Here is a 24,702-nt window from a genome sequence, read left to right as displayed (position 1 = left end):
AAAGCCACCCCTTATTTTTTGCGGAGCTTTTTTGGAGTCGCCACTGACACCGAGGCGTTTCTGGCTGGGGCTCAGACAGACACTGAGAGTTGATGCCTGAGAAAGAACCGAAGGGATCTTGCCCCCAGATGGATGAGCTGCCCCGCACGCAACGCGCCGGGCTGGGATGTGGGAGCCACGCTTACGTGTGTGCGAGGCAGGGGAAGCATATGGGGTATGTGTAAGCAGCTGGGTCCTGTGACCAGAGTACTGTTCCTATGAGCACAGGAAACACAGTGCCTCCGAGCCAGGACGGGAATGGAAAAAACAGAGTTTATGGGAGCCCAACATGGGCCCAGATTGGCTGCGCAGGGAGCAGCAGGACGAGGGGAAGGGGAGGGTGGCCAGGAACGCGGGCTATGGTCACGGTGTTGGGGCTGGGGATGGCGGGCGAGTGCCTGGCTAGCCTGTGCTGGAAGGAAGGGAACTGGGGGCTCAGTTTAAAGGCAGGCCAGGGATTGAGAGCTGCCTCAAGTGGGACCGGGAGGTTTTGCGCGGACACTTTAAGAAATGTGTAACAATAAACATCCTCTGCCCCGCGCTGGTGACGCGCCTCCTTGTTACAAACCAGAGGCTGTCAGCTTGTCAGGCCCCATTCCCCATAATCCACATGATTTCAAAATTCAGCATCATTTGCACATAAACATTTGGTGACGGTTTCTCTGTGAATCTGACAAGTTAAGCTGCTAAGAATTCCTGCTGACAAATGCGGGTTGATTTCTTGGGCAGCTGCTGATGCGATTCCCATCCCTGCCGCCCTGGCAACAGCCTGGAGGCTGTCTGATCCCAGCACACACGGCTGATGCCAACCAGGAATCCAGAGGAAAAAGAGTCCTGGACAGAAGGTATCAGGGGTCGTGGGGAGGAGGCATTTTCTGTCCCTTTGTCACCACAAAAATGGCTCTGTGGATGTTTATGGTGGGTTTGTCACAGGCTGGGGCATCCCCAAGGTGCCATGAGGTGACATTTGGCAATGAGGTGGGAGGGCCACAGCCTGGGGCTGACCGGAGGCAGGAGGTGGCACCTTGGTGTTGAAAGAGGCAAAATGCAGGAGAGAATAGATGCAAGGGCCATGAAAGAGAAACGGGAGGGGTCTGTGGAATGCAACAGAGAAGGGACAAAGAGGATGTCAGGATGTCCCACCTTTGTTGGAGGGCATGAAATCCTTGGCCTTGTCATTGCAATAGTGGAGGCAGCAGGACAGAATCACGTCGTCATTGTTTCCCTGGAAAAGAAAGGGCAAGGTTACCCTTGGCAGGCAAAACTTTGCACCCCCACCACCCTGACTGCTGCACCGCCTCGGGACACCCCAACACAGCCCAGTGAGAGCAGGGTTGCCCCAAGCTAAGACACAAGGGCCTGCTCAGCCACCTGCAAAGTGGCTCACAGACCTCAGGGCCCCTGGTTTTCCCTGAGGAGGTGATGGCAAAGAGCTCCCTGCCCTCCCAGTCCAGTCTGCCCCTTACCTGCTGGCCAGTGGTGTCTTCACTGCGGAAGGAGATGGACTCCAGCTCGTTGCCTCGGCTGGTCAGAGCCCTCAAACAGTTGTCCCGGCTCTCGAATCGCTCCTCCAGGAACTCGATGGACTTCCTGGCTCTCTCCTGCACTTGGCGGGCATAGCCTGCAGCCCGGTGCTCCATCTCTGGGCCCTTGGCCAGGCCATCCAGCTCGTTTATCACTTCAAACAGGAAGAGGAGGTACAGTTACTATGGGACAAGGTGCTCCCGTGACCTGCTGCTGGAGCACACAAGTTGCCAAGGCCTCAGGGCTGGGGCACTGGCAGCTGGCTCAGGAAATCTGGGTTCAGCTGCTGCAGTGTCCCTGTGCTCCTGGACTTGGCTGTGGGTCTGGAAAAGCTTTGCTGCCTTCCACCTCCATGGGTCACCTGGCTCAGCCCCGAGAGCACAGGCACCTCACCCCCGCAGTGTTAACTGGTGAGGGCAACTGGTTCTGCCCTGCCAAACACTGGGGAGCATTGCTGTGCCCCCACCCCACACTCCTGTATCGTGGCCAACAGCACATCTGTGCCTGGTGGTGTCAGGAAACCCTGAACTCCTGCATCCTGCTCCTCTATCTCCGAGCACAGCGAGGGCCGGTGGCACCGTGCCTCCTGCCTGTGTGGCACTGCCTGCCTCTGCACTGCCTGTCCAGGGCTGCACATGGGAACAGGAAGCAGGCAGTTCCCACCCTGGCACTATTTCCCACACAAATCCCAGGCCTGTTTTCCCACTTGAAGCCACCACCCCGTGCTCCTGGCAGGGAACACGCTCCTTTCAACGCCTCACCCATCTGGCTTTGCGCATCTGTCCTGCCTCGAGACGAGCTTGGAATCCAGGTGAATTCCCAGCCTCTTCACCTTGACTGGAACCCCTTGTACTGCTGCCAAGTGGTTGGGAACTCCAGCTGCTCCAGCTCAACGAGCCCAAGGGACCCCAGAGCTCCAGGAAAGACCAACCCTTGGGTGCTGGGGCTGCTGGAAGAGCAGCACTGCTTGAGTGACGACACTCGTGAGCACATCTGGACACACCCTTGTGTGCCCAACCTCACAGCTGGCAGCAGGGCTGGGCACACAAATGGGCTTCCAGATGTGCAAACAAGTGTCCCCTGGCTGTGCTGGTGCACGGGGCTGCGTGTGCACAGAGCTGGTGTGCACGTGTGTGCGAGGGAGCCTCCGCGCGCTCTGTATGTGTGTGTGTGTTTGAGCCATGGCTTCATTTCTGAAGATTGTTTCCGAGCTTGGAGCCAAGTCCTGAGTTCAAGTGGGAACTATGCATTCCTTGGGGGGTTCGGGGAGAGAGCTCGGGGTCTGAGGCCTCTCCCCAGTGCTGTGAATCACTGCCCGGGGAGCCTGCGTGATCGCTCTGTTCCATGGTGAGACTGGCACTCACTGTCTGGGTATTCCAATTAAATCTGCGTGGAGCTGCTTTGCTCTTCCCTGGCTGGAGACTCTTCTTGCTACCGACCTGATGCTGCCATTTCCACACAATGCACGGCTGGGCCCGGGGTGGGGGGAGCCGTGCAAGAACGGAACATCAAACAGGAAAAGCTGGTATTCCCTCCCGAAATCCGCCTTCCTGCTTCCAAGCTAAACAGGCTTCAAAGGGGAGGCTTGTTTGTGCTTCTGCACCAGGCCTGGCTTCTCCATGGTGGGGTCAGGCTCAAGGAGCACGGAGCAGGTTAAAGAGCAAGAGAAACAAACCCAACGAGAAGCCAAGCGCTTAACCCCTTGCTGCATCCCCGGGAAGAGCAGGGAGCAGTGCTGGGGGAAGGGCACTGTGCCTCTCTCCAGTCTGCCCATGGGACATGGCCTCTGTCCCCAGCAGCCACAGGCCCAGGGGATGGCTTCCTCCTGCCCATACTGACAGCTGTCCTGGGGGAATGTGACCAGCCCGTGCATGGACAGGGAGTTGCCGGCTTTAGTGCTTCTGGGAGGATTGTGGCAGCAGTGGGAGATGAGTTACACATACGACAGCAGGACAGGAGGGCACTAAAAGTGTTCAGTCGTGCCTGTGGAAGGGCAGGTCAGGCTCCTTTTGCAGGTTGAGGGTAGCAGCATCTTGGACAGGGAGAGGACCAGGGTTTTCAGCTCTCCTGCTGGGGTTTGATGGAGAAGCCTCCCAGCAACCACTGGAGTGCACCAGGAGGCAAAGCCATGGCTCCAGGGCAGGTTCCAGCTCTTCCAGGTGTTAACATGCCCCACAGCCCTCAGGGCTTCCCAGGCTCTGCTGGTGCTGCTGACTGACTTCCCTTGGCTTCTGCAGTGCCAAGCCACAGAGCAACTTGGCAGCTCCTGTGCTGAGCTGGGCAGTTATCCAGCCCTGCTCTCCCCACCCAGGGGTGCCAGCCCCAGGAATCCCTCCTGAGCTGGGCTGCTCAGCCTGAGGAGAAGGGCAGCAGCTGAGTGTTGGCTCTGGGACAGGCAGAGCTGTCTGCTGGACACCAGGAGTTGAGAAGGAGCCCCCACAATGGCTGGGAGGGCAGCACCCCCCACGCCACGGGGTGCACCTGTGCCACCCCACTGCCTGGGCACTGGAGATACCCACGGCACCCAGCTGGTCCCCAGCCTGCTGGGGCTGTGGATGGGATGTGGGCTCTGCAGTGCTCAGCCCCACTCCTGCCCCAGCCTCTCCAGCTGTCCTCAGGGATGCTGTGAGTGCCAGGCTGGCACCAGGAGTGCCACTGGCCGGAGGAGCAGCACCTCCAGCCCGGAGCATGATCAAACAATCAGAGCAAAGGCATCGAACCAAATGCTGCCGCCACCCTGGGAGACCACCCAGCAGCACAGCCGTTATCTGCCAGGGTGAGTGTTTACCAATAACGGGAACCAGCTTGCTGTTTTACTGCGAGCTTTATAAGGATAAAAAGAAGGGCTGGGCTTGAGCAGCTCCGAGGCGCTGGGACACAGGCCGGCCATTTGCTCAGCCTGCCTAAGCCCCAGCTCAGCTGGGATAAGCTATCTGCTCTGATTGTTTAACAATTCCTCCTCCTTGCTCCCTTCGAAATTCCCTCCAAATCCCGATTAACACCCATCTGCTTTCTCCCAGCCCCTGGTACCTCCAAATGCACCGGGAGAAGTTTGCTGAGTGCTGTGGGCAGAAGGCTGGCAGGGAGGGAGTGGGATGACACGGGCTGAAGGAATGCCAGAACGACTGGGCTGAGACAGGGCAGGATGAAATCTAGTCCCACGGCATGAACTGACCAGCTCCAGACCACACAGGCACTGTGGGCACGTGGGGCATGGAGAGAGGGAGCCAGACTGGAGGGGCAGACCACACCAGGGGAGAGGGGAAGCCCCCACCACAGCACTGGCCCTACTCACCGATCAGGGGCACCACCAGGATGAACTTCCTGCAGTCCAGCAGTGTGGCCAGACTGCCGAGGTGGTCGATGAAACCATTGGTGTCTGGGACCAGAAAGACAGGTCTGATCTCCAGCTCCATCTGCCTCATTTGGCTCTGGTCTTTCAGTACAGCCTGGAGGAGAAGGAAGGACACATGGTGAGTAAAGAGGATGTCAGTCCTACAACCCGAGGACCCTGAGAGCAGAAGATAAGCCTGGCTGGCACGTACAGATCCATGTGAAGGGGACTGGGAGGAGGCTGCATCCATCCCACCTGCACACCCCTAACATCTGTGTTTGGGATGTGCAGGTACCAAACTCAGCTCTTACAGGCTCACAGTACATATGTGAGCAGGATGGCAAAAGTCCCCAAGAAAACATTCTCCTAGAAAAACAGCCCTGTCCAGGCTTTGGGACCAGCCTTGGAAATTGAGGTATTTTGGGAACTGTCCTATTTGTGGGACTGGCAGTTGCCAGGATCATCTGCACCCGTGCCAAGGGGTTCTGGAGCTTCACATGGAAACAGGTCAAGGTGACAGCAGACAAAACAAACCAGTTTGGGATGCCTAAGTCCTGCCAACAGCCTCCTAACACAGGGACCCCAAGCAGGCAGCCAGAGGTCTGTGGGGTACAGATCCTTGGCTGAATATCTCCTTCACTGTCCTGCCACCTCCTGCACATGCCTTGTCTTTTCCAACTCCATCCAGCTGGGAAACCAGGTGGGTTCCAGCCCTGAAAACTCACAGTACTGTCCTTGGTCGAGCCCTTCACACCCACAGAGACCAGAGGTGCTCGCACTCACAGGGGGAGGGTGTGCTGGGGCTCACTGGCCGCCCTGTGGGCTGCACCTGGACCTCTGGCCAATGCCAGCTGCCAAAACGGGACCCCAGAGCTCACGTATGACTTTCGAGGCTCTCAAAGGACTCGGGCTCTTTAGTAAGCCACAGGCTTAAAAAACTCAGGATGCTATTCTAGTGCTTCCTCTGCTTAAAAATAGCTTCCCTGGACTCACTGATGTTTGTTGCCTCTAATAGGAACCGGTCACCCATGGAGCACAGCAGAGCTCCTGTGGAACACATCCACCATGCAAACCCTTCTGAGACTGGGCTTGGATTCACCAGATGTACCCTGGGCACATGTGGTGACCACCAGCCCTGTCCTCCCTAACGGTATGGGGAGCTCCCTTTGCCCACAGTGAGGATCCCAACCCTCCATCAGCCATGCCAAACCCTTGGAGGCGCCCTGGAACAACGAGCTGCATGGGCCAGCAGTGGCCATGGAAAGAAGTGGTTTTTAATTCATTTCCAAGTGTTGTCATCTGGCTTTAAATCAAGGCGGCTTGATGCTGCCACCTCCCACAAGTGTCTCCAGGCAAGGCAGCAACCAGAACCTCACCACGTGCCTCCCACCCTCCTTCTGGCAGTGCTGGTCCTGAGGATGTGGCTCCCACAAACCCTGAGGGGTGTCAGGCAGAGAAGGGAGCATGCCAGGTCCTGCACGCCAGAGGGAGGACATGCCTTCCCCATCACACAGACGACACACCAGTGTCCCCAGGCTGCAGCTCTGTACCAGCCACGTGCTAGATGCCATCCCTGCATGTGCTCTGCCTTGGCACTCGTTGGTGGCACAGGAAGAGCTACAGTCAGGGAGAACCTGGAACCAACCCCAGCATGGAGCTGCTGCTGGGAGAACAGCAGGAGAACAAGGAGAACAGCAGGTGGGGTGTCTCCACAGGGTTTTGGGGTGTGGGAGGAGCTGCTCGTCCCTGGGAAGCACTGGACCCTGCTCCACCTGCCTTGGGGAGGTAGAGAAGGGCCCCTCGACCAATGCAGAGACTCAGAGAGTGGCAGCCAAAGAGGTCAATGGCCCTGAAGCTGCAGGAAGTGGGAGTGAAACCACGCAGCCTCCACTGAACGGTGACAGTCCTGTGTGAACAAGAGCTGGTGGCAGGAGGGGACCCCCGCCAGCGCCCCAACACGGCTCCTGAGCCTGTCACTCACCCCAGCCCGTGCAGGTGACCTCAGGAGAGCCCCACCTATCCCTCCAGCCGGGGGCACAGGGGTGACAGCAGGGAGGGCGAGTACCCTCGTGTGTGGCATTTGCCCCGGCAGCCCTCGCGGGCCGTACCCGGCCGATTCCTGGCAGCCGGCAGCAACGCCTGTGCCGGCCGTCACGTCCCATTCCGCTCCTCGGGCCGCCCGGTGAGAGAAGGACACAGGATGCGCCGGGAGTGAAAGAGCGAGGTCGGCGGGGAGCGTGCCAAGTCCCCGCGCACAGCTCCGGGCGCTCGGGGAGCCAGAGGGAAACTCGCCTTTGCAGAGTTCAGAGGCCGGCAGCGAGATTTATTTTTGTTTGTGTGAGTAAAAGGCTGCAGAAGCCTCCGGCCAAGGGGTTTGGGGGAGAGAGGAGTGGCCTGTGATTCATGCGGACGCTGGCTGGCCCCAAGCCAGAGATGAAAGGGAGCCCATGTGCGGCAGAACCGGGGAGGCCAGTTCTGCCTTAACCCTTCTGCCGGCCCGTGGGGCTCGGTCCCGCGGGGAGGAAGGGGAGATGAGGGTGTGGATCGGGATGGCCGTGTCTGGGACTCAGCTTCTGTGCTTTTAGCGCTGCCAGAAGCGAGCTGCTGGTCCCACCGTGCCGCAGAGTCCCTGAAACAAGGACGGGGAGATGGTGGCCTGGGTGTGCTGCTGGGAGGTGGGGTCTGGAAAGCACCCTGGGGAGCGCAGGGTGGACAGAACAGCAGAGCTACAGCCTCGCCCTGGCCCGAGTGATCTGGGACAGCCGGATTTGAGCTCGGGCTAATGTGGGTTAAACAAACAGGCTCGGCTTGGCTCAGCTCAGTGGCAGGGTGACCCCACAGCGCTGGACGTGGCAGTGAACTTCTGAGAGCAGGGGCTCCTTGCCCTCTCCTGGGCTGGCAGCTGCGCCTCCCTTGCCTGCTGCTCCCACCCGCAGCCCCCTGCCCATCCCGCTGCTCCGGCCGCGGGGGCTTCTCCCAGGAGCCGGGCCGGAGCCGGAGGCGGCTCCCCCGGCTGCCCCAGCTGGTGGCAGCACTGAGATCACACACTCCTGCACACACAGTCCCAAATTCCCAGCTCGTCCATCAGCTGGGATCACCTGGGGAATTCCCCGGAAGTCGATGCCCGGGTGAGGGCTTCCAGCGTGGGCAGGGGACGGGTCCCCCAAAAGCCAGGGCTTTGTGCAGAGCGACGGGGGGGCGAACTGAGGGTCTGCACCAGCGGCACAGAAAAGGAGAAGGCTCCAAATGGACCCCAGAACTCCTCTGCCCGTGGTGCCAGGACGGCAGAGAGGCCGAAGGGCACAGCGACAGGTCGCACGGGGTCACGCCGCTCAGGCAGGACGGAAGGGCCACCACCACGCTGCCAGCACCTCTCTCCTGCCACCACCCGCTCCCCAGGCACAGCCGGCGCCGCTGCCCCTTCCAGCCCCGCGCGCTCCGCGGGGATCGCATTTTCCAGGGCTGAGAACAATGCCTCCTCCAAGCCTCTCTGCTCCAGGGCTTCCTCCTCCCAAGGCTCGTCCCCAGCGTCTTCCTCGGGAGTAAACGTGCCCCGTGGCTGGTAGCACACCGGGGCCGCCGCCGTGGCGGAGCCGCCGTGGGTGGGTGTGCGCCTTCCGCAGGCAGCAGGCACCGCTCGCAGGCAGGTGCTGTGCGTGTGCGCCCGCGGCATTGTTCCTGCGGGGAGGGAGAGCGTGAATGGGACACGGCTAAATTTAGCCACTTACTCACACGACCGCCACAAAGGAGCGGCTGCATCTTAAGGGGGCGGCCGTTCCGTGGGCTCAGAAGGGACAGGAGAGCGGCTATTTTGGGAAGACATGTCATAATTGGCCGCCCCGGTTGAGCTGCTTCTGTAATGCTGAGCAAAACAATAGCAGCATCCAGAGGAAGAGCCTGTTATGTTTCAGGTGGGATGTTTTCAACCGGTCAGGAAACTCGACCGCTCCCAGCGCGCAGCGGCGGCACAAAGGACAGGGGACGCTGAACAGCATGGACCGAGGGCTGGCCAAGCAGCAGGACATGCTGTGGGCTGGGGACAGCCCTGGCCAAGCAGCAGGACATGCTGTGGGCTGGGGACAGCCCTGGCCAAGCAGCAGGACATGCTGTGGGTTGGGGACAGCCCTGTCTGAGAGCACTGCCTGGCCCAGCACTGTCACTGCCACCTCTTCTTGTCCACCTGCCTGCCTGGCCTCTCCTCCCTCTAAGCACCTGAGCAGCACCCAGGGATGTGCCTCATCTTTCACCTCGTCCTGATGCATCCCCCTGCTGTCACGAGCTCTGTTCCAGTGTGGGAATGTGGTGAGGGCAGTGGAAGGCTGGCAGTGGAGCCAGGGAGCTGCTTTGTACCTAGAGCTGCCCAGGAACACAAGAGACCTGACCCTGCTCTGGTCTATCTTTCAGAGTAATGGTTTTGGGGTCTGTGCTTGTATGAGCTCATAGAGATGGGCTGAGTTCCCTCTAAAGCTGCTGCTGGCTCAGGGCCACCCTGTTTGCCAATTATCCTGCCTGAACTTGTGCTTCCCAGCAGCTCAAGCCACAGTCCTGCACACAGCCAGGACAGGGACAGGGACCTAAGGAGAGCAATGCAGCTCAAATCCCCCTCAAGGCAACAATCAGCAGCACAGCTGGGCTGCCAGAGATTGGGGAGCAGGGCAAAGGCAGGAAAACCTGCAGGGGAGAAGGTTTTATCCAAGAGAAGTGCAACTCTGCAAATCCCAGGTGAGGCCGTGACACTCCTTGGGCACAGAAAGAAACCACACAGCCAAGAGATGAAGGCTTTGTCCTGCACCCTGGGGGACTGCACACACCATCACAGACTCCACAGGAAGCAGCCACAGCACCTGGAGCTGTGTGGGGAGCTGAGTCCTGTGTCCTGAGACAGGAGCCACATCTGCTGGACTGGGATGGAGCTGTGGCTTGTCCCCAGAAAACTGAAAGGGTGACTTGGACAGCAGCTGACACTCCCTAGGGCAGTGAATGAGAGGATATAACAGGGAAGGGAAAAGGTCCCCAGCTCCCATGAAACACTAAATCTGTTGGGAAGAGCAGAAAGGTCAAGGATCACAGGTTAAGAGGGAAAGTGGAGGGGGTGGATGCTGAGCTGGCTCCAACCTGGCCTCTCCCGGCAGCATTTTCCACCCGAGCTCCTCTGCTGCTCCAGCTGCGTGGTCAGTACCCGGGCAGGGAGAGGACTGGGGCAAGCACACATGTTCTGCTCCAGGCCATTCCCAGCCAGCCACAGCCTGGATGACTTTACTGAAGCCCCAAGGACCTCTCCTCCGCCCCGTGCCTTCAGACTCCAACTGCACCTCAGCTCTCAGCTGTGCAGCCCCTGAAGCTGCCCACACCCTCATTTTGACCTCTCTCTGCCTGCGAGCATCGGCCCCAGCACGGCCGGGGAGGAAGGGAGGAGCAGGCTGGGGGGAGAAAGCCCCTGACAACATCAGGCAGCCCCCACTCTCCCTGCAGAATGGGCAGCGGCCATCCCGGGGGGCCCCGCTGCAGCTGCGCCGCTCGCCGGGATCTGCTGCGCGCTGCCCTCCCCGAACATGTGCAGTTCCTGTTTGCTGTGTCTGTACAAGGCAGTGGGAAGTGGGGAATTTACTTACACCTCCCGCTTAACAACCATGGGAGGCTGGAAGGCTTCAGGCCGCTTTAATTTACAGCCCATCTCTCCAATCTCTCACTCATTTCGTTGCTGCTCTCTCTTCCTCCTCATATTAACGTGACCCAGGTACCTGCCAACAATAATGGACTCGCTTGTGGGGGCGGCCCCTCCCTCCAGCACACAAACTTCTACCTTCGCCTTGATATGGATTGCGCCGAATTTCAAATGAAAAAGAAAAAAAAAGGGGGGAAAAAAAAGAGAAAAAAGGCGAAATCTGAAAAGGTTGGGGTGGGTTTGGAAAAGCGAAGCGCAGTGGTTCTGGGCCCGGCGCCAGTAGCCCGAGGGTACACATGTGCAGGCTCTCCCAGTAGGGCCTTCAGCAGCCCTGTTTTACAACCACCTCGGCACACACTGCAGAGTTCACGCATATGGCCAGACAGATGTGTCTGGCTTACGTTCAAGGCTGGAAAATGAAGAATTATGGAAGTGAAGGGCCCTGGGCATTAGAGAGGGCGGAGGTGAGGGGGAGGGGAGCCAGGGAGAATTTTTCCTCTGCTGAGAAATCCTCATCTGGGCCGCGAGGCTGGAGGAAGAGGGGTTGCGAGCGAGGAGGCAGCCAACAGCCATCCATGCATGTGAGAGATCGCTCTTAAAGCAACAGGGTGCATGGCCAGGCGCCTGCTCCCAGTCCAACCAGTTTATTTCACCAGCTCCCACTGGGAAACACGCTCTCATCAGGCCAGGGCCAGGCCAGGATCACCTGCATCCCGTCTGTTTGTCCCCATTACGATGGCAACGTTCTGGCTGCAGCAGCCCTTCACAGACTATTTTTCCGCCGCTGGCTCCTGCATGAACTCTGCCGTTCACGTCCCACCCTCTCCTCGTCTGCCTGTGCCCCGTTGCACAGGAAGGCTGATTTCTCACCAAATCTCGCTGTCCTGGAGCCTCTGCCCTGGGTGGGGGCACAGCTCACACACACAGGAGCTGCTGCCTGGCACACACAGCACTGCAGCCAGCAGCTAGAGCACTGCCCTGCCACTCCTGGGTGTGCTGGCAGCTCCATGGGGAAGCTGTGTGTGCCTTCAAGAGGGTCCCCAAAACATTAATTTCAAGGCTTGGGAGGGCAGATCTTACCCAGGGTGGGGACAGCAACACAGATTTGGACCTTCCAAAGGGCCAAAGCTGTCTGCTGCTGGGTTTCACAGAGGCAGCAGTGTGGCATTACAGGAAGGTTAAGGTGCCATGGGAAATCCCAGGAGGCCATTGAAGCATGGTAGGAAAACAGCTGTGCACCACAGCAAGGTGGGATCAGCCCATCCTACCTGAATCTTGTCTTGACGGCGCTGCTGCTCAGCGACTTTCCTGGCCAATGCTTGCTTTTTGGCTCTGAGCTCCTTGATGTCCATCTCTCCTCCACTGCCTTCAGTCTCAGAGTCATCTTCAAAGGCCTCAATCCTCACATCATCCTCCTTCTTCCAGGAAATGCAGAAAGAGAGAAAAACAGGAGGGCAGTCACTGTAAGGGATGCTGGTGGCAGGGATCATTCTCATTCTGCCCTTCATTTTCCAGCAGACAAATCCCTGTCAGACAGTCCATCACCCCTTCCTAATGGGTGACTGACTATTTCTAAACATCCAAAAGAAGCCAAATAAATAGTAAACATTCAGGAAATGACAAGGTGAGACAGGAGATAATGGGCAGGAAAGGCAGCGACCAGGCTGGGCAGGGGCAGCCCAGCTTTATGCTCTGCTCTAAAATCACACCCTCTTCCTCACCTTGGAAAACTCTTCCCACAGCCTTGGGTGACTCACTGATGTTTTATAGCCTCCAGCTCTGTGAAATCATGGTATTTCCCTGTCTCTCTGCTTTGCCTGGCTGTTCAGGCTGCACATCCCTGTTCAGGCTGCTTCCTCCCTGCACCAGGGCAGTACAAGGCTGCTCTAACACTGCTGCCTCATCCCACAGGGCACACGGGCTGTTCATCCTAACAACAACCTCAGATCCACAAACTCAGGTGCCCTTCTCCATTTTGATCTCTGAATAGGTCAGAGAGATTCCTGCACCCACCCCAAAACTTCCAGCTGCTCTGGTACGGATGTTTCAGAAGGAGATGTTCAAAATCTTGATTTTAAAGCTCCACATGATGAAGCATCCACTGCATCTCAAGGTCACTCATTTCAACAGTTAATGACTTCCTCTGTTAACATTTCCACCCTGCTTCTAGTCAGCCTTTGCCATGCTCCTGCTGTCCAGGAACTTTGCTGAATTCAAGGGTCCCTGGTTCTCCAGCCTCCTGCTCACACCAGCATATCTGGACCATACTGCATCTTCTTCCTCTCATAGAGACCCTTCCCTGAGGTTCCCCACCAGTTCTGCACACTGTTCCCAGTATGCCTGCACTGCCTGGAGACCCCAGAAGGAGCCAGGCTGTTCCTACCTTAGGTGGAGGCCACACTGGCCTTTCCCCACATACCCAAATCTCTGGGATACAGGAGGGTGGGATGTGGTGGCTGTGTCTAATTGGGCATCACTCACAAGCACGCCAAGCTTTGCTGCTCTCTCCAGTGATTTTACACCCAAAGGGAGTCCCTGTTCCTTAGCATGTGTCCCACACCTGCTACCCAGTAGCCCAACTCTCCACTGCTGCATGCAGACTCCTCATCTCATGCAGCCAGCCTTTCTCCCCAGTGATCATAGGTGGCCTTCCCAAGCTATGCCATTACCCATCCTCCCTTCTCTGCACAAAATCCAAGGGTTGTGATGGAGTTGGGTAGAGTTCCCAGATGGCACCTGGCCAGGAAAACCTGCTCTGAGGGCTGCAGGAGTGATCCTGCACAGGGATAAGAGCAGGGCCACACTCCCTGCCCCGTGCAGGCTGCCACAACACGTGTCAGCAGAAGGGACTCGTGGTCTTAATTTAGAACAACCCCAGAGCTGCACAGTCGTGCACTCAATCATTTCACCCAGGCCACAGAACCACCTTCTTTCCTTGTGACCTTTTAGCCATGGGAACGAGGAAGATGGGAGCCCTCAGGCTCACTTCCCTCTGCTGGGACAGCCTGGACCACAGGGGATGGGGGGATGCTGCCAAAGTGTCACACCAGAGCCTCAGGGAAAAGGCTCTGTCTGATGCAGATCTGCTGGGGAGGGGTCAGGACCTGCTTGCCCCACAGTGGTGGTGGTCCCTCTGGTGAGCTGCAAGCTCCCCTGAGATCAGAGCCCAGGAGGGAAGCTCCAGGGTTGCACAACGAGCTCATGGAGAGATTGCCACAGCTGAGCAGAGACTGGGGACAGGGCAGGAGGGAGCTGTCGGGGCACTGTGCTTGTTCACAGCAGGAACTGGAGGGACTGAGCCAACAAAAGGAGTCTTCTGGAGAACAGCACCATCCCTGTCAGGACACTGGGAAGAACCTAAACATTCCATATCCCACGTGCCAGACTGCACCTTCTCCAGAATAGGACAAAGATCCAGGCCTCCCACCTTACAGAGACAACTCTTGGCTGGGGATTTGCTGTCCCCTGCTCAACTGGGACAAGGAGGGTGCTGAGTACAGCATTGCTCTGGGCTTCTCTGAGCTTTCTGACTTTCAGTTCCCACGGGACAGGGACAAGGTGCTGTCCCTGCTCAGGGTGATATCCCTCTGGCTCTGAGAGCCCGGCCCCAGCACAGGGAGAGGAACCAGAGTGAGCCTGGGCAGCACCAGGCCACCCAGCTTCCTGTTCCCAACGCCTCTGCTCCTCTCTCCTGTTTCCCTGGCCTTTCCAACTGCAAGATTAAACAGAAGAAAGGAGTCAACCTGCAGAGCAGCTGGCAGGGCCCTTAAACACACACACGGAGCCTGGAGTGAAGCAAGGCCTACAGGAACAAGCAAGGGCAGAAAAACAAGAGTTGAATTCCTTAATCACATCAGGATGTGAGAGGCAGGGGAGGGACGGGGCGCCAATGTCAGCTCTTCCTGTACGTGTGCTGGAGGCTGGAGCTCAGGCCTCTGCCACAACGAGCTCCATGGCTATAAACTTGATCCTGAAGCTGAACCCTGACACCCCCTCGCCCAGCTCCTCTCCCGGGGCCGCGGCACTGCACGTTATTAAAGCTCCCCCCACCCAGGGTATGAAAAAAGCAGCATCTGGAAGTCATAGCGGCGTGCGAGATAGAGGCAGGCGGGCTGGGCTGGCAGGAAAGGGCACGAGCGAAGCACACTCGGGAGACAAGGGCTGTGCACCATTTTCACCCCCTCCTGCCTCCCCCCATAAAATGCACACGCAGCTAGGCCAGCTATAAATAGCGGGAGCTGCAGGGCAGGCAGAGGCTGGGCCCCACAGGGGTGATTCTTCCTTCACCGAGGCGCGCTCTTCCCGCACGGTACCTGATCTTCCAGTTGTTTTCCCTCTTGGCTTCCCATTTCCTTTCCCATGGCGTCTGGGACGGGTGCCACTGACACATATTTTCCACCCTTGAATGCCAGCAAAGGCTCTTCTTGTCCACAAAGGGCTTCCAGGAAATACTTCAGAACTGTGACCCTCTTGCAGTCGGCTGCAATAACCTACGGGGTGAGGACGAGGGGGTTGGGGAGAGGGAAAGGAAAACAAAGTCAGTGCAAAGGGGAGCGGATGAGTAACGACCAGGGGGAAATGTTTGGGATACAAGGCCCAGCGGGATGCAGGCAGCACCACAGGGATGTGAGGGGTGCCCCTCTTCTAAGCACGGGTGGAAGGGGTTTGCCTTGCTTTGTAGTCCCCAGGGAAAAGGCCCCTGCCCAGCCCCAGCAAATGGGGGAAAATCCTGCTGAACCATGAGATCAATGATGTGGCCTATCTCTCTGTTTCATTTTGGCTTAGCTGCTGGATTTCCCCCCTAAAAGCTGTGGAGGGATGCAGGTGTGCAAGTGAGAGAGTGGTGGCATTTGAGAAAACCTGAGCCCTTCCTCACCTCCAGCCCAACCCCATCCCACGGGCCCATCTCACAGACCAACTGGGGAGCCCCTTTGGGGGGGCTGGGATGGATCTGGCCTGAAGGAAACTCAATAGCTTGGGTAATTATCCAATTTATGAGGCTCTCAAATGGAGTTTCCAGAGCACAGGAGCCCGGTGCCTCCACAGCCTCGGCCGGCACCTCCGCCACGCCTGGCCTTGGCTCAGCCTTGTCCCCTTGCAGCAGGGCTCTGCACCTGCACAGCTCTCCCCTGGTGCTTCCTGCTGACCGGTGTCACCCCCAGGGAGCGGCAGATTTATAGGGAGAAAGTCAGCAAACGAGATTAAAAGTGCTACACACTACGGACACAAAGTCTGTGCTGACGCCCGAGTTTCTCCTGCCCCCAAACCACCCTGGGCTTGCTGTGCTCGTAGACCAAAGCAGTCTCAGAGACCCCCATCCCAAAAGGCTTTCTGCAGGCTTCCAGGAATGGGACTGTGAAGCCGGGGAGAGGGCCAGGTGCCTCACAGCCAGGGACAGCCACCATGTGATGCCAGGCCTGGTCCTGGTGTGGGGGACATCACCTTGTCCCCAGAGCTGGCAGTGGCACCGGCCCCGTTGCACCAGGCTGCCGTGAGAGGAAACTTCTGCTCTTCCACAGCACTGCCAGTTTCCTCTCTGTGGGCTAATTTTAACCACGGTGTCACTGCCGTGCGTGTCAAAAACCTGACCCTCCTCTGACCTCCAACCTTCCACCCCGGCCACTGCCGGAGCGAGACACCCTGGTGCACCCGCAGCGGGGGTTGCCTCTGTTTGAAGGTGTCCCCCTGAAATCCTGTGTCCCCTTGTACCTGCACGGGAGGAGAAGCCCTGTCCTCCCCACAGAGGCAGTTGCTGCTGCAGGGAGGTGGTGTGAGCAGGGTGACCACAAGAATTAGTATTTTGAGGATCAACAGATTCATAATCACTGATTTTGCACCTATAAAATGTGTCCTTTGGGACTGAGGTGAGCAAAGGACAGGGTGACACCAGCTCAGCAGTTCCAGGAGCTGCTGGGGACCCTCCTTCCCAGGACAGCTTTTTGCTGCTTGTGACATCCAGCCAGGAGCAATCACTGCAAGTGTCACCACAGGAACATTCCCTTCCTCCTGGCTCTCCTTTAGGAATGACTGTGTGCAGGGGAAAGTCCAAAGGAAAGAGAACACGAGCAAAGTGGGAATGGCTGTCATGGGAAACATCCCTCCTGACAGTTCCTGAGAACTCCGGGCTGCAGCTGAGGAAGTGGTGGAAACCTCACTGGCTTCACCCCCAGCTCCACAGGCCAATGCCACGGAGACCCAGCCTGACTCACACTGGGTAACTTCTGCCCAGGGATTTTCCACTCTGGGTATCTGCAGTTCTGCTGTGCCCACACTGCTGGGCAAGCAGAGTGCCCACCACACCAGCCACGTGCCAGGGGATGCCAGGATGTAGCCAAGAACAGCAGCAGTGGGGAAGGGGATGCAGGAATTGCCTGTATAGGTGGGGAAGAGATGGGTACCCCATCCTGACTCCATTCCTGAGGGATTTCTCAAGACATCTCTAGAAATAAGTCACATCCATGAGGTTTTCAGGAGGGGCTGAGTGCTGACACAGCTGTAGTGCAGCCATTGCTCTACAAAGGCTTAAATCTGAGCCTCTTGGATCAGGAATGATCAGGCAAAATGCAGAAGAGCTCCCTTCACCCTTGGCTGGGGCTGGGGACAAGGGCAGGTGGGATCACTCCTTCCTCCCCTGAAGAAGAAACCAGTAGGAAACACCAGATTTCCTGCCAAGCCAGCACAGCACATGCTTAAATCCAGCTCATCTGCTGGGGGAAAAAGAGCCCAACCAAAGGCCCATGACATAATGCCACAGCAACTCGTCTCATGAACACATTTTTCCAGCCCACATGAATGAAAAACAGGGAAGGAGCAAATGCTCCTCACATCTCCGTCACGTGCAGCCCTGCTCGGGGAGGACGCGGCAGAGCCCCGGGCTGCCGGCAGCCAGGCTGGGAAAGAAGTGACCCGTGACTGGCACCCAGGTCTCTCTGGAACAGCAGAGAGGGACCTTGCATGCCGCCAAGCAACCCACTTTGGTCACAAACTTCCTGTTTCAGGGTGGAAATGCGAGTGGCAGCGCCGGGATAACCGGGATGGCCGCGAAGGCGCTCGCCGGTGCACGCGGCAGTGCCAGCGGAGCACGGTGGGGACACCAGGAGCTGTGCCCAGCCTTCCCGAGGGAATGGCAATGAAATGACACGGTGGGGATGTAGGTGGTGATGTGGCAGCAGACACCTCAGCCCCAGTGGGGAAGAGAGCCCTTCCCCCTCTGTGCAGTGCGACAGCAGGAACCGAAAGCCTGGCTGCGAGTCACTGCTGGGTATGAAAATAGGCCTGACACGAACGCAGCCGCTCTCAAAGGAAAACCGAAAACGAGAATTGCTGAAGTGGTCTGGTGCCCCCGTCCATGACCCGGGCTCAGTTCCCCAGAGCCACCCCAGAGCCCCTCGCCACCGCGGTGCCTCGCGGGGACACGTGGCTGGGGACCGGGCGTGGGACTGAGGTGGCTCCGGCTGCAGCAGCCCTGATTGCCAGTCTGATCTCATCCGGGCTGGAGGGGGAGACGTTTCCAATCTCCTGCTCCATCAGACAGGCTCGCCACCAGCTCCAGCATCAGCCACCCACTGGGGGCTGGCGGCTGCTTGGCCAGGCTGCCGAGGCTCATTAGCCAACTGCTAATTCATGGGTCACACATTAACATACTGATCATTGAGTAAGACACAGCGGGACACACATTAACGCGCACTGGCTGCCTGTAGAGACCCACTGGGCTGCGCATTAACTGCACCAGCTGTTGTGCTTTCAAAGCCACTCTGCAGTGCCAGTGCCACCAGGACCTCACGAGTCCAACCAGGATCTAATGAAGCTGATCCCTTCTATGGTCTCAGCTGGATAAAACAGGCAGAAGGGAAAAGCTTCCCTGAGCACTGTGGAGGGCAGAGGACTCACACAGCACATCACCACATGTCCTGCAGGAGATTTAAGGGGAGGGAAGGGCTTGCTCTGCGAGCTGTGAGCTGTGTGCCTGAGGGGACACCTGCACCTGGTGCTGGCGGGGTGACACCAGCAGAAAGCAGCCGGGCTCTCGCTGTGGGTGAGAGCAGCGCCCGGAGCCGGGGCAGCCGCGCCTCTGCCCCCGGGCCGGCCCCGCACGCCGCGCTCCCGCGGCTCCCAAAATCGCTGTCACACCCTCCGCCGCCTTCAATCAACTTTTACAACTTGTTAATTTTACACAGCGTCCTAAAGAGCAAACAACTGGGAGGCAGGAATGCAGATTCCTTCAGCTAGTCCAAAGAGCCTGCGGCAGCCCAGCCAGCTGGCCAGGGGAGCCCTGCTCAGCCGCGGGGACCGGCCACACATCCCGGGGGGACACGGGCTGGAGGGGCTGCCCCACGCCCACGACAGCCTCTGGCAATGCCACACTGCTGCTGGGGCTGTGTGGAGGGGTCCTGGCAGCTTCTGCCTCGGCAAAACCTGAGACTCCACAAGGAAACAGGAGGCAGCAGCCCTGGAGAAGGGATTGCTCGGAGGACAGGCTGCCATTGCCGGCTCTGCATTCCTGTGTGCGAGGGGGAGACACCAGCACATCCTGACAGCTGGATTCAGAAGGGGAAAAGGACATGAGAAGTTTGAGTCATAGCATGGAGAGATCCCATCCCAGATTCGGAGATGGGAACGGGATAGGAGCGGGACTCAGAGCCAAGCTCCAGCACGATCCAGCGTGGGGATAACACTGTTTTTGCCACATCATTTTAAACATGTCTAAACTGAAGTAGCTGAACGATGCTGAGACCAAGCGAGCCCCAAACAATCTAAACCACGCAGTGACTGCACTGCCCAGCTGAAACGTTTGCAGTGACCCTGCAGAACATCCAGGCAGGCCATGGCTCGGTGCCCCCTGTGCCGCCTCCTCCCATCCCCGGGGAGCCAGCTCGGAGGAGGAGCTCACAGGAAAGCTCCTCGTTTGGTCTCATCCCTTCTGGGCTTCAATCTCACAGGCTCGCACAGAAGCTGGGCTGGGTTCAACCCTGGACTCATCACAGCCCAACTCCTCTGGGTTTGTTCCCCACCCCAGCCCCTTGCTCTGCCCAGCCCCAAACAGAGCTTGGAGTGGGGGGGGGTTTGGCCACCTGGGTAGGGAGGACCAAGGCGTCCATCCCAGCTGGGCAGAGGCACTCACAGCTGGATATAACCCTGGTTTCAGCAGTTGAGAGCTGCCTGCAGCCACAGGTCCTCTCAGAGAAACTTTTAATTTCAACTAATCCCACAAGCAGCCTCGGTGGAGGTGGTTCCCACATGCCTGCAACGCTGTGTGTGATCTCAGAGAACAACTGTGGCTGCAGCAGGGACCAAACCAAGGCACCTCTGGCTTGGATGGATCTCACTGCTGGATCCTGTGCACCAACCAGAGAGCACATCTGGGGAAAGGATCCGCCACATCCATGCCAGATGTTCCATCACAGAGAGGAGCATGAGAAAAACCCAAGAAGACAGAGAAGTCCAGAAGAACCATTCCAGTTGCTCTTCCCTGTGGACACAGCTGGAGAACCACTCTCCAAAGAGAAGGTTTGGCCACGTCTTATCCTAAACTCTCTCCCAGCATCCTGAGCCTCACGCAGGCACAGCTCCAGCCTCTGCACTGGGGCACAGAGTCTCAGACGAGTCATCACAGCAGATGTGCTCTGGCCTGGCAAACACCTCTGTCTTTCCAGCTTTAAAGGCCACACAGCTGAGCCAGGACTGGCCTTTAAAGCTGGAAAGCAGCATGGAAAGGGAGCCAGCTGCCCACCATCACCAGGGTTGGCTGGGCTTGCCTCATCCCCTGCAGTGATGCAGAGAATACACATGGTTGACATAAAGGTGCAAAGTGATGGATCTGAGCTGAGTCACCCAATTTTTGGGGTTAGAGACCACAAGAAGACCTGAGTAGCCTGCACAGATTCCTGCCAAGGTTCTGGTATCTGCTGGCAGCTGTAGGACATCAGGGTGAGACTCAGTGACATGGGGGAAGCTGTGAGCAGCTCTGGGGCTTGGAGCCAAAATACCTCTGGGGGTCCTGCAGGAACCTTTAGTTAATTATATGGAAGACACCAAAGCCAAAGCAGATGTTCCAGATGAAAAACCATCCTCCAGATCCACCTAAAGCTCCTGTGCCCAGGATAGCCTGGAGAGCTGACACAGCCCAGCCCAGGACCAAGTGCTTCCCTGGAGCTACACAGCCTGGAGAGGAAAGTTCCTGCTGGACTCCAAACCAAGCTTTTGGCTTTCGCTGATGCTTGGAAAGACTTGCCCTAATGTCTTACTCACCTGTTAAATGTGCTAAAGAACTTCACTGTCAGATCCAGGGAGCAGCAGCACTTGCAGCACGGAGCAGTTGGCTCCAGGCTGCATCCAACACCTCGTGTGCAGGAGGTGGCTCTTCAGTTTGTTTAATTTTACCCCCACCAGAGCAGTCCCAGAGAAGATGATGGGATACAGGAAGTTTCCAGTCAGTAATGGGGATGTTTCATCTGGTTTGTGAGTGTCTGATTCTCCTCGTGTCCTCAGGCATTGTTGCCAACAGCTCAGCAAGGGCTGTGGGCTGCTCCACAGTGCAAAATGGTGCTTCCAGTAAGATACTGCAGGAGTTTTTGCAGGAATTTTCACTGGAGAAAGAATTTGCTTCCACCCACCATGGCCACATGTGCTAATCCCCACAGCAGTGACAAATCCAGGGCATTTCTTCTTTTCAAGGTGAAGCCTTGAGCACAGGACCACTCATTTTAATTGTCTGTCATGTGAACAAGGGGCTGAAAAATCACAGCTGTGAGAGAGGCAGATGACTCCTGGAGAAACAGTGAGTCACACACTGGGACTCCCTGTTACAGCCACCTCAGTGCCTTCCTGTCTCACTCCAGCTCCCAGCACAGTACATCCCCAAACTTCCCAAGGAAAGAAAAAGTCAAGCCAAATCCAAATGAGCCCACTCTGCTCCTCCCTTGCAAATCCTACCAGAACATGAACCAGGGATGACAAATCCCTGAAATCCTGCCCCTAACCCGTGGTGCCAAGCTGGGGAAGGAGGAAGGCAAGCTCCTTATCCTCAGCAAAGCCAGCATGGCACCACTGACAGCTTTCATAGGGCATGGGCTGCTCTCCCTGCCGCAGGAGCCTCCAGCCTTTTCCTTTTCGGGGACTGGGGGAATTTATTTCCTCTGCCATTTCGGAGGATGCCTGCCTTGCCAGAGATTGTTTTGCAGAGTTCAGACAGATAAGAAAGTGGTTAGCAGGCTCTTCGGTGGAGGAAGGGAGGATTGCTTAGTAAGGGAAAGGCGACCGCTCTGCTCTCAGCAGCCGCATGCTGCCCTTCCTCTGAGGCCACCACTGCAGAGGACACTGGCGCTGGGGACAAGGCAGGGCCACCCCCACACCTCTCACCCCGGGTGTTTTTCGGGTACATCTGTTCATGGGGCCACGCTGGTGACCAGAGACTGTGTTGCTGTGCCAGGACTGGGATCTGTCTCTCCTGGAATTTGGGAAATGCGGCTGATGAATGTTCAATCCAACAGCTCGATTACACATCTCAGGGCGCTCTTGCGACAGTGCCCTGAGACAGAGCCCTTTCTGCAGGATATGTGGGGGGGAAAAAAGGGTCAGGAGCCCACTCCAGGCTGTGGGGATGGTGCTGTGGTTATCTGGCACCCTCCCTGCTCCAGAATGTGTCTCTGGAGCAGTGGCAGGAGGGAGCTGGCCCTGCTGGGGCTCACAAGGAGGAAACCCTGAAGATTCACCGACAGCACAAACTCTTTCCCAAGGACTTCCCCATGGAGACAACGAGAAACTGCCCCACGATTTCACCCACAGGGTAACTCAGAGATTCCTGTCCCACAGGACAAAGCACCAGTGTCACGGAGTGCTGTGACAGAGGGAAGCTGGGTGGTGGAAGGAAAAGCATGACAACACAGGAACGGGGGAGCAGGGATGGCAATCTACAATATAAAAATAGCATCAAAAAGTGCAAACCAGAGTCACCCTGACAGCCCCCACCTGCTCAGCCTGCACCATTCAGTTCTTGCCCTTCCAGTGTCACCTCTGCTTCAGGCAGAAAGGCAAGAGCTGGAATATTCTGCCTGGTGCTGGCAGAGCTGGCTGAGAAGCCATTTCTGTGAGTTTACACAGCTTATACATTCTCCATGCAGTTCCTGGCTGCCTTCCATCGCAGATGAGAGTTTTATGTCGAATTTTAAGTTTGACCACAAATATTTAAACTTCCTTGGACCACAAATGCTGTATCTTCTTTGTGGTTTAGTTGGCACCAAATGAGTATTTACAGATCCCTATATGTCTGTCTGTCATTTAAATATCTCACGGAGGTGCCAAAGGCTCCCAAAGTGGAGGGGCTCCTCCAGCAGACCCCTGATTTCCCCCTCTCTGCCCCTCCTTACCCAGCACAGGCAAGGGAGAGGTGCAAGCACTGGCCAAGCCCTTGTAGAGGGCACAGCTGCTCTGGCCTGAGCATTTCATACTTGCACTCTATTAAGTTTTCTTTCCAGAGAATGTCATCTGAGATCCCACCGTAACTTCCACAGTTCCCTGCCCTGGTGGATACTTGAACTGGGATGAAAGCATTTGGAATTTTCTCCCCTTCTTTTAGGAAACTGAGTCTACAGGAGACTGTTTTAATGAGAACCGCTAAAACCTCCTAAAGCAGCACAGCTCCCACCTGGCCGCTGCTCGCAGCCTCCCCACGGGGGTTTTCACTTCCTCAAACACCAGCAATTCTCAGCGGGTGATAATCCCAACCTGCTGAACTGGGATCCCTCTCTAGGTAAACTGGTCAGAGTGGTTAGTGCCACTGGCACAACGATATTGAATTCAGGCAAGGCCGTTTGGCCAGGAAAATGCAGCCAAATAAATACCGTAAAAGATCCCTCCTAAGCATCCAGTGCCAAAGGAATTTGGTGTTGCTGTTACATTTAGCTGGATGGGGAGCAGAGAGCTGGAGGTCCTTGAGCTGACACCCAGCAGCAGCCCAAAATCTGAGTTAAAGTGCACGCACTGGCTTGAGTCAAGATGTGTGTGTATTTAATTTCCTTCAGACTTTTTAGTCTGGAGCACAAACTGGATGCTCATCCCACCAGTTTTAGGGGAACTTTAGAACACAGAGATGCTGCTCCTGCAATGCTGCTTTTCCCATCCCAGGGATCCACAGCACTGGCCAGCTGTGGCAACACTTGGGGAGCTCTCCCACAGCTCCCACCACCCCTTGGGGGACACAAAACAACAGCATGCCCATGGCAAAAGCTCCAGTGATGGTTGCCCACATCACAGGAAACAGATACCTGAGTCAGAGCCACGGGATGAGAAACCTCTGCTCCACAAACCAGAAGGCAGATGGAGCAATGTCAGTGCCCTGGTGCTGCTCACACACCTCACCAGCCTTGGATGCTGCTGGGAAGCTCAGGGCACTCTGCCTCTCCTCGGCTTTGGAGGAGGAAAGAGAAGCAGCTCTGCTTTGAACTAACAAAGCCCTGGTGAAAGGGCAGCTCGCGGGGCTGCCACGTGCAGGGAGGAGCTCCTGCGACTGCCGGCTGCTCCGTCGGGGCCAGCCTTGAATTCCCTTGAAAACAGAGGGTGGGGATACAGCAGGCAATGGAGTAACACCAGAAAAATGCCACCACAGCTCGGCTGGCTGCGGCACCACAGCCCCAGAGATGTTACCAGCAGTGGCATTTCCCCCCCGCCGCAAGAACCGCGCTGGCAGCACGCTCCAGGCTCGGGGCAGGGCGGGAAGCAGCTCACACCATTTCCAGCAGCCACTTCAGGGAGGGACAAACGCTCTATTTTGCTTTACAGTGAAATGCTGCCACTTAGGGGACTCCCGATGACGTTCTTGTGCCTGAGAGCCCATGTCCTCTTCCAGGAGGGGCTGCTCCAGGCAGGACATGCTCCCTTAGCCCAGCAGAGAGGTCACTTTGGGCACCAGCCCTGAGCTCTGGCCCATGCAGATCCTGCTCAGCTTTAAGGAAGCAGCAAGCACAGCTCTGCTACTTATACCCAATACTCAGCTCTTCTGGCAAATGATTAATGGCCTGAGTCTTGCAGTTGCTTGCTTCCAGCTGGGCCAAGAGCTGCAAACACACCTAGGGAAGGGAAGGAGGAATTGGAACGTTGGCTTGGTGGGGAAAGGAAAGCTATTCGCTGTGTCTTTGTTTTCGGG

At 57.2% G+C, this 24,702-nt stretch overlaps 1 protein-coding gene across 4 annotated transcripts in view; it reads right to left on the bottom strand.

Moving 5' to 3' along the window:
• Positions 1-24,702, bottom strand: part of SMG6 (SMG6 nonsense mediated mRNA decay factor) — a 106,973-nt gene that overhangs the window by 2,406 nt on the left and 79,865 nt on the right. For 2 of the 4 annotated variants that reach the window (XM_033078032.2, XM_033078034.1), the window contains exons 14-18: positions 14,876-15,052; positions 11,831-11,977; positions 4,859-5,012; positions 1,506-1,717; positions 1,183-1,264 (exon numbers count right to left, since the gene is read on the bottom strand). In XM_033078032.2, coding sequence (XP_032933923.1) covers positions 1,183-1,264; positions 1,506-1,717; positions 4,859-5,012; positions 11,831-11,977; positions 14,876-15,052 — 772 coding nt within the window. Of the gene's footprint in view, positions 1-1,182; positions 1,265-1,505; positions 1,718-4,858; positions 5,013-11,830; positions 11,981-14,875; positions 15,053-24,702 lie in introns of all 4 variants that reach the window. The other 2 variants (XM_033078035.1, XM_033078033.1) reach the window with 1 other exon arrangement.

Source organism: Catharus ustulatus, chromosome 22 (assembly GCF_009819885.2).
Source record: "Catharus ustulatus isolate bCatUst1 chromosome 22, bCatUst1.pri.v2, whole genome shotgun sequence".
In the NCBI taxonomy this organism is placed as follows: Eukaryota; Metazoa; Chordata; class Aves; order Passeriformes; family Turdidae; genus Catharus; species Catharus ustulatus.
The sequence above is the reverse complement of the archived record's forward strand: the minus strand, read 5'-3'. Positions and strand labels throughout refer to the sequence as shown.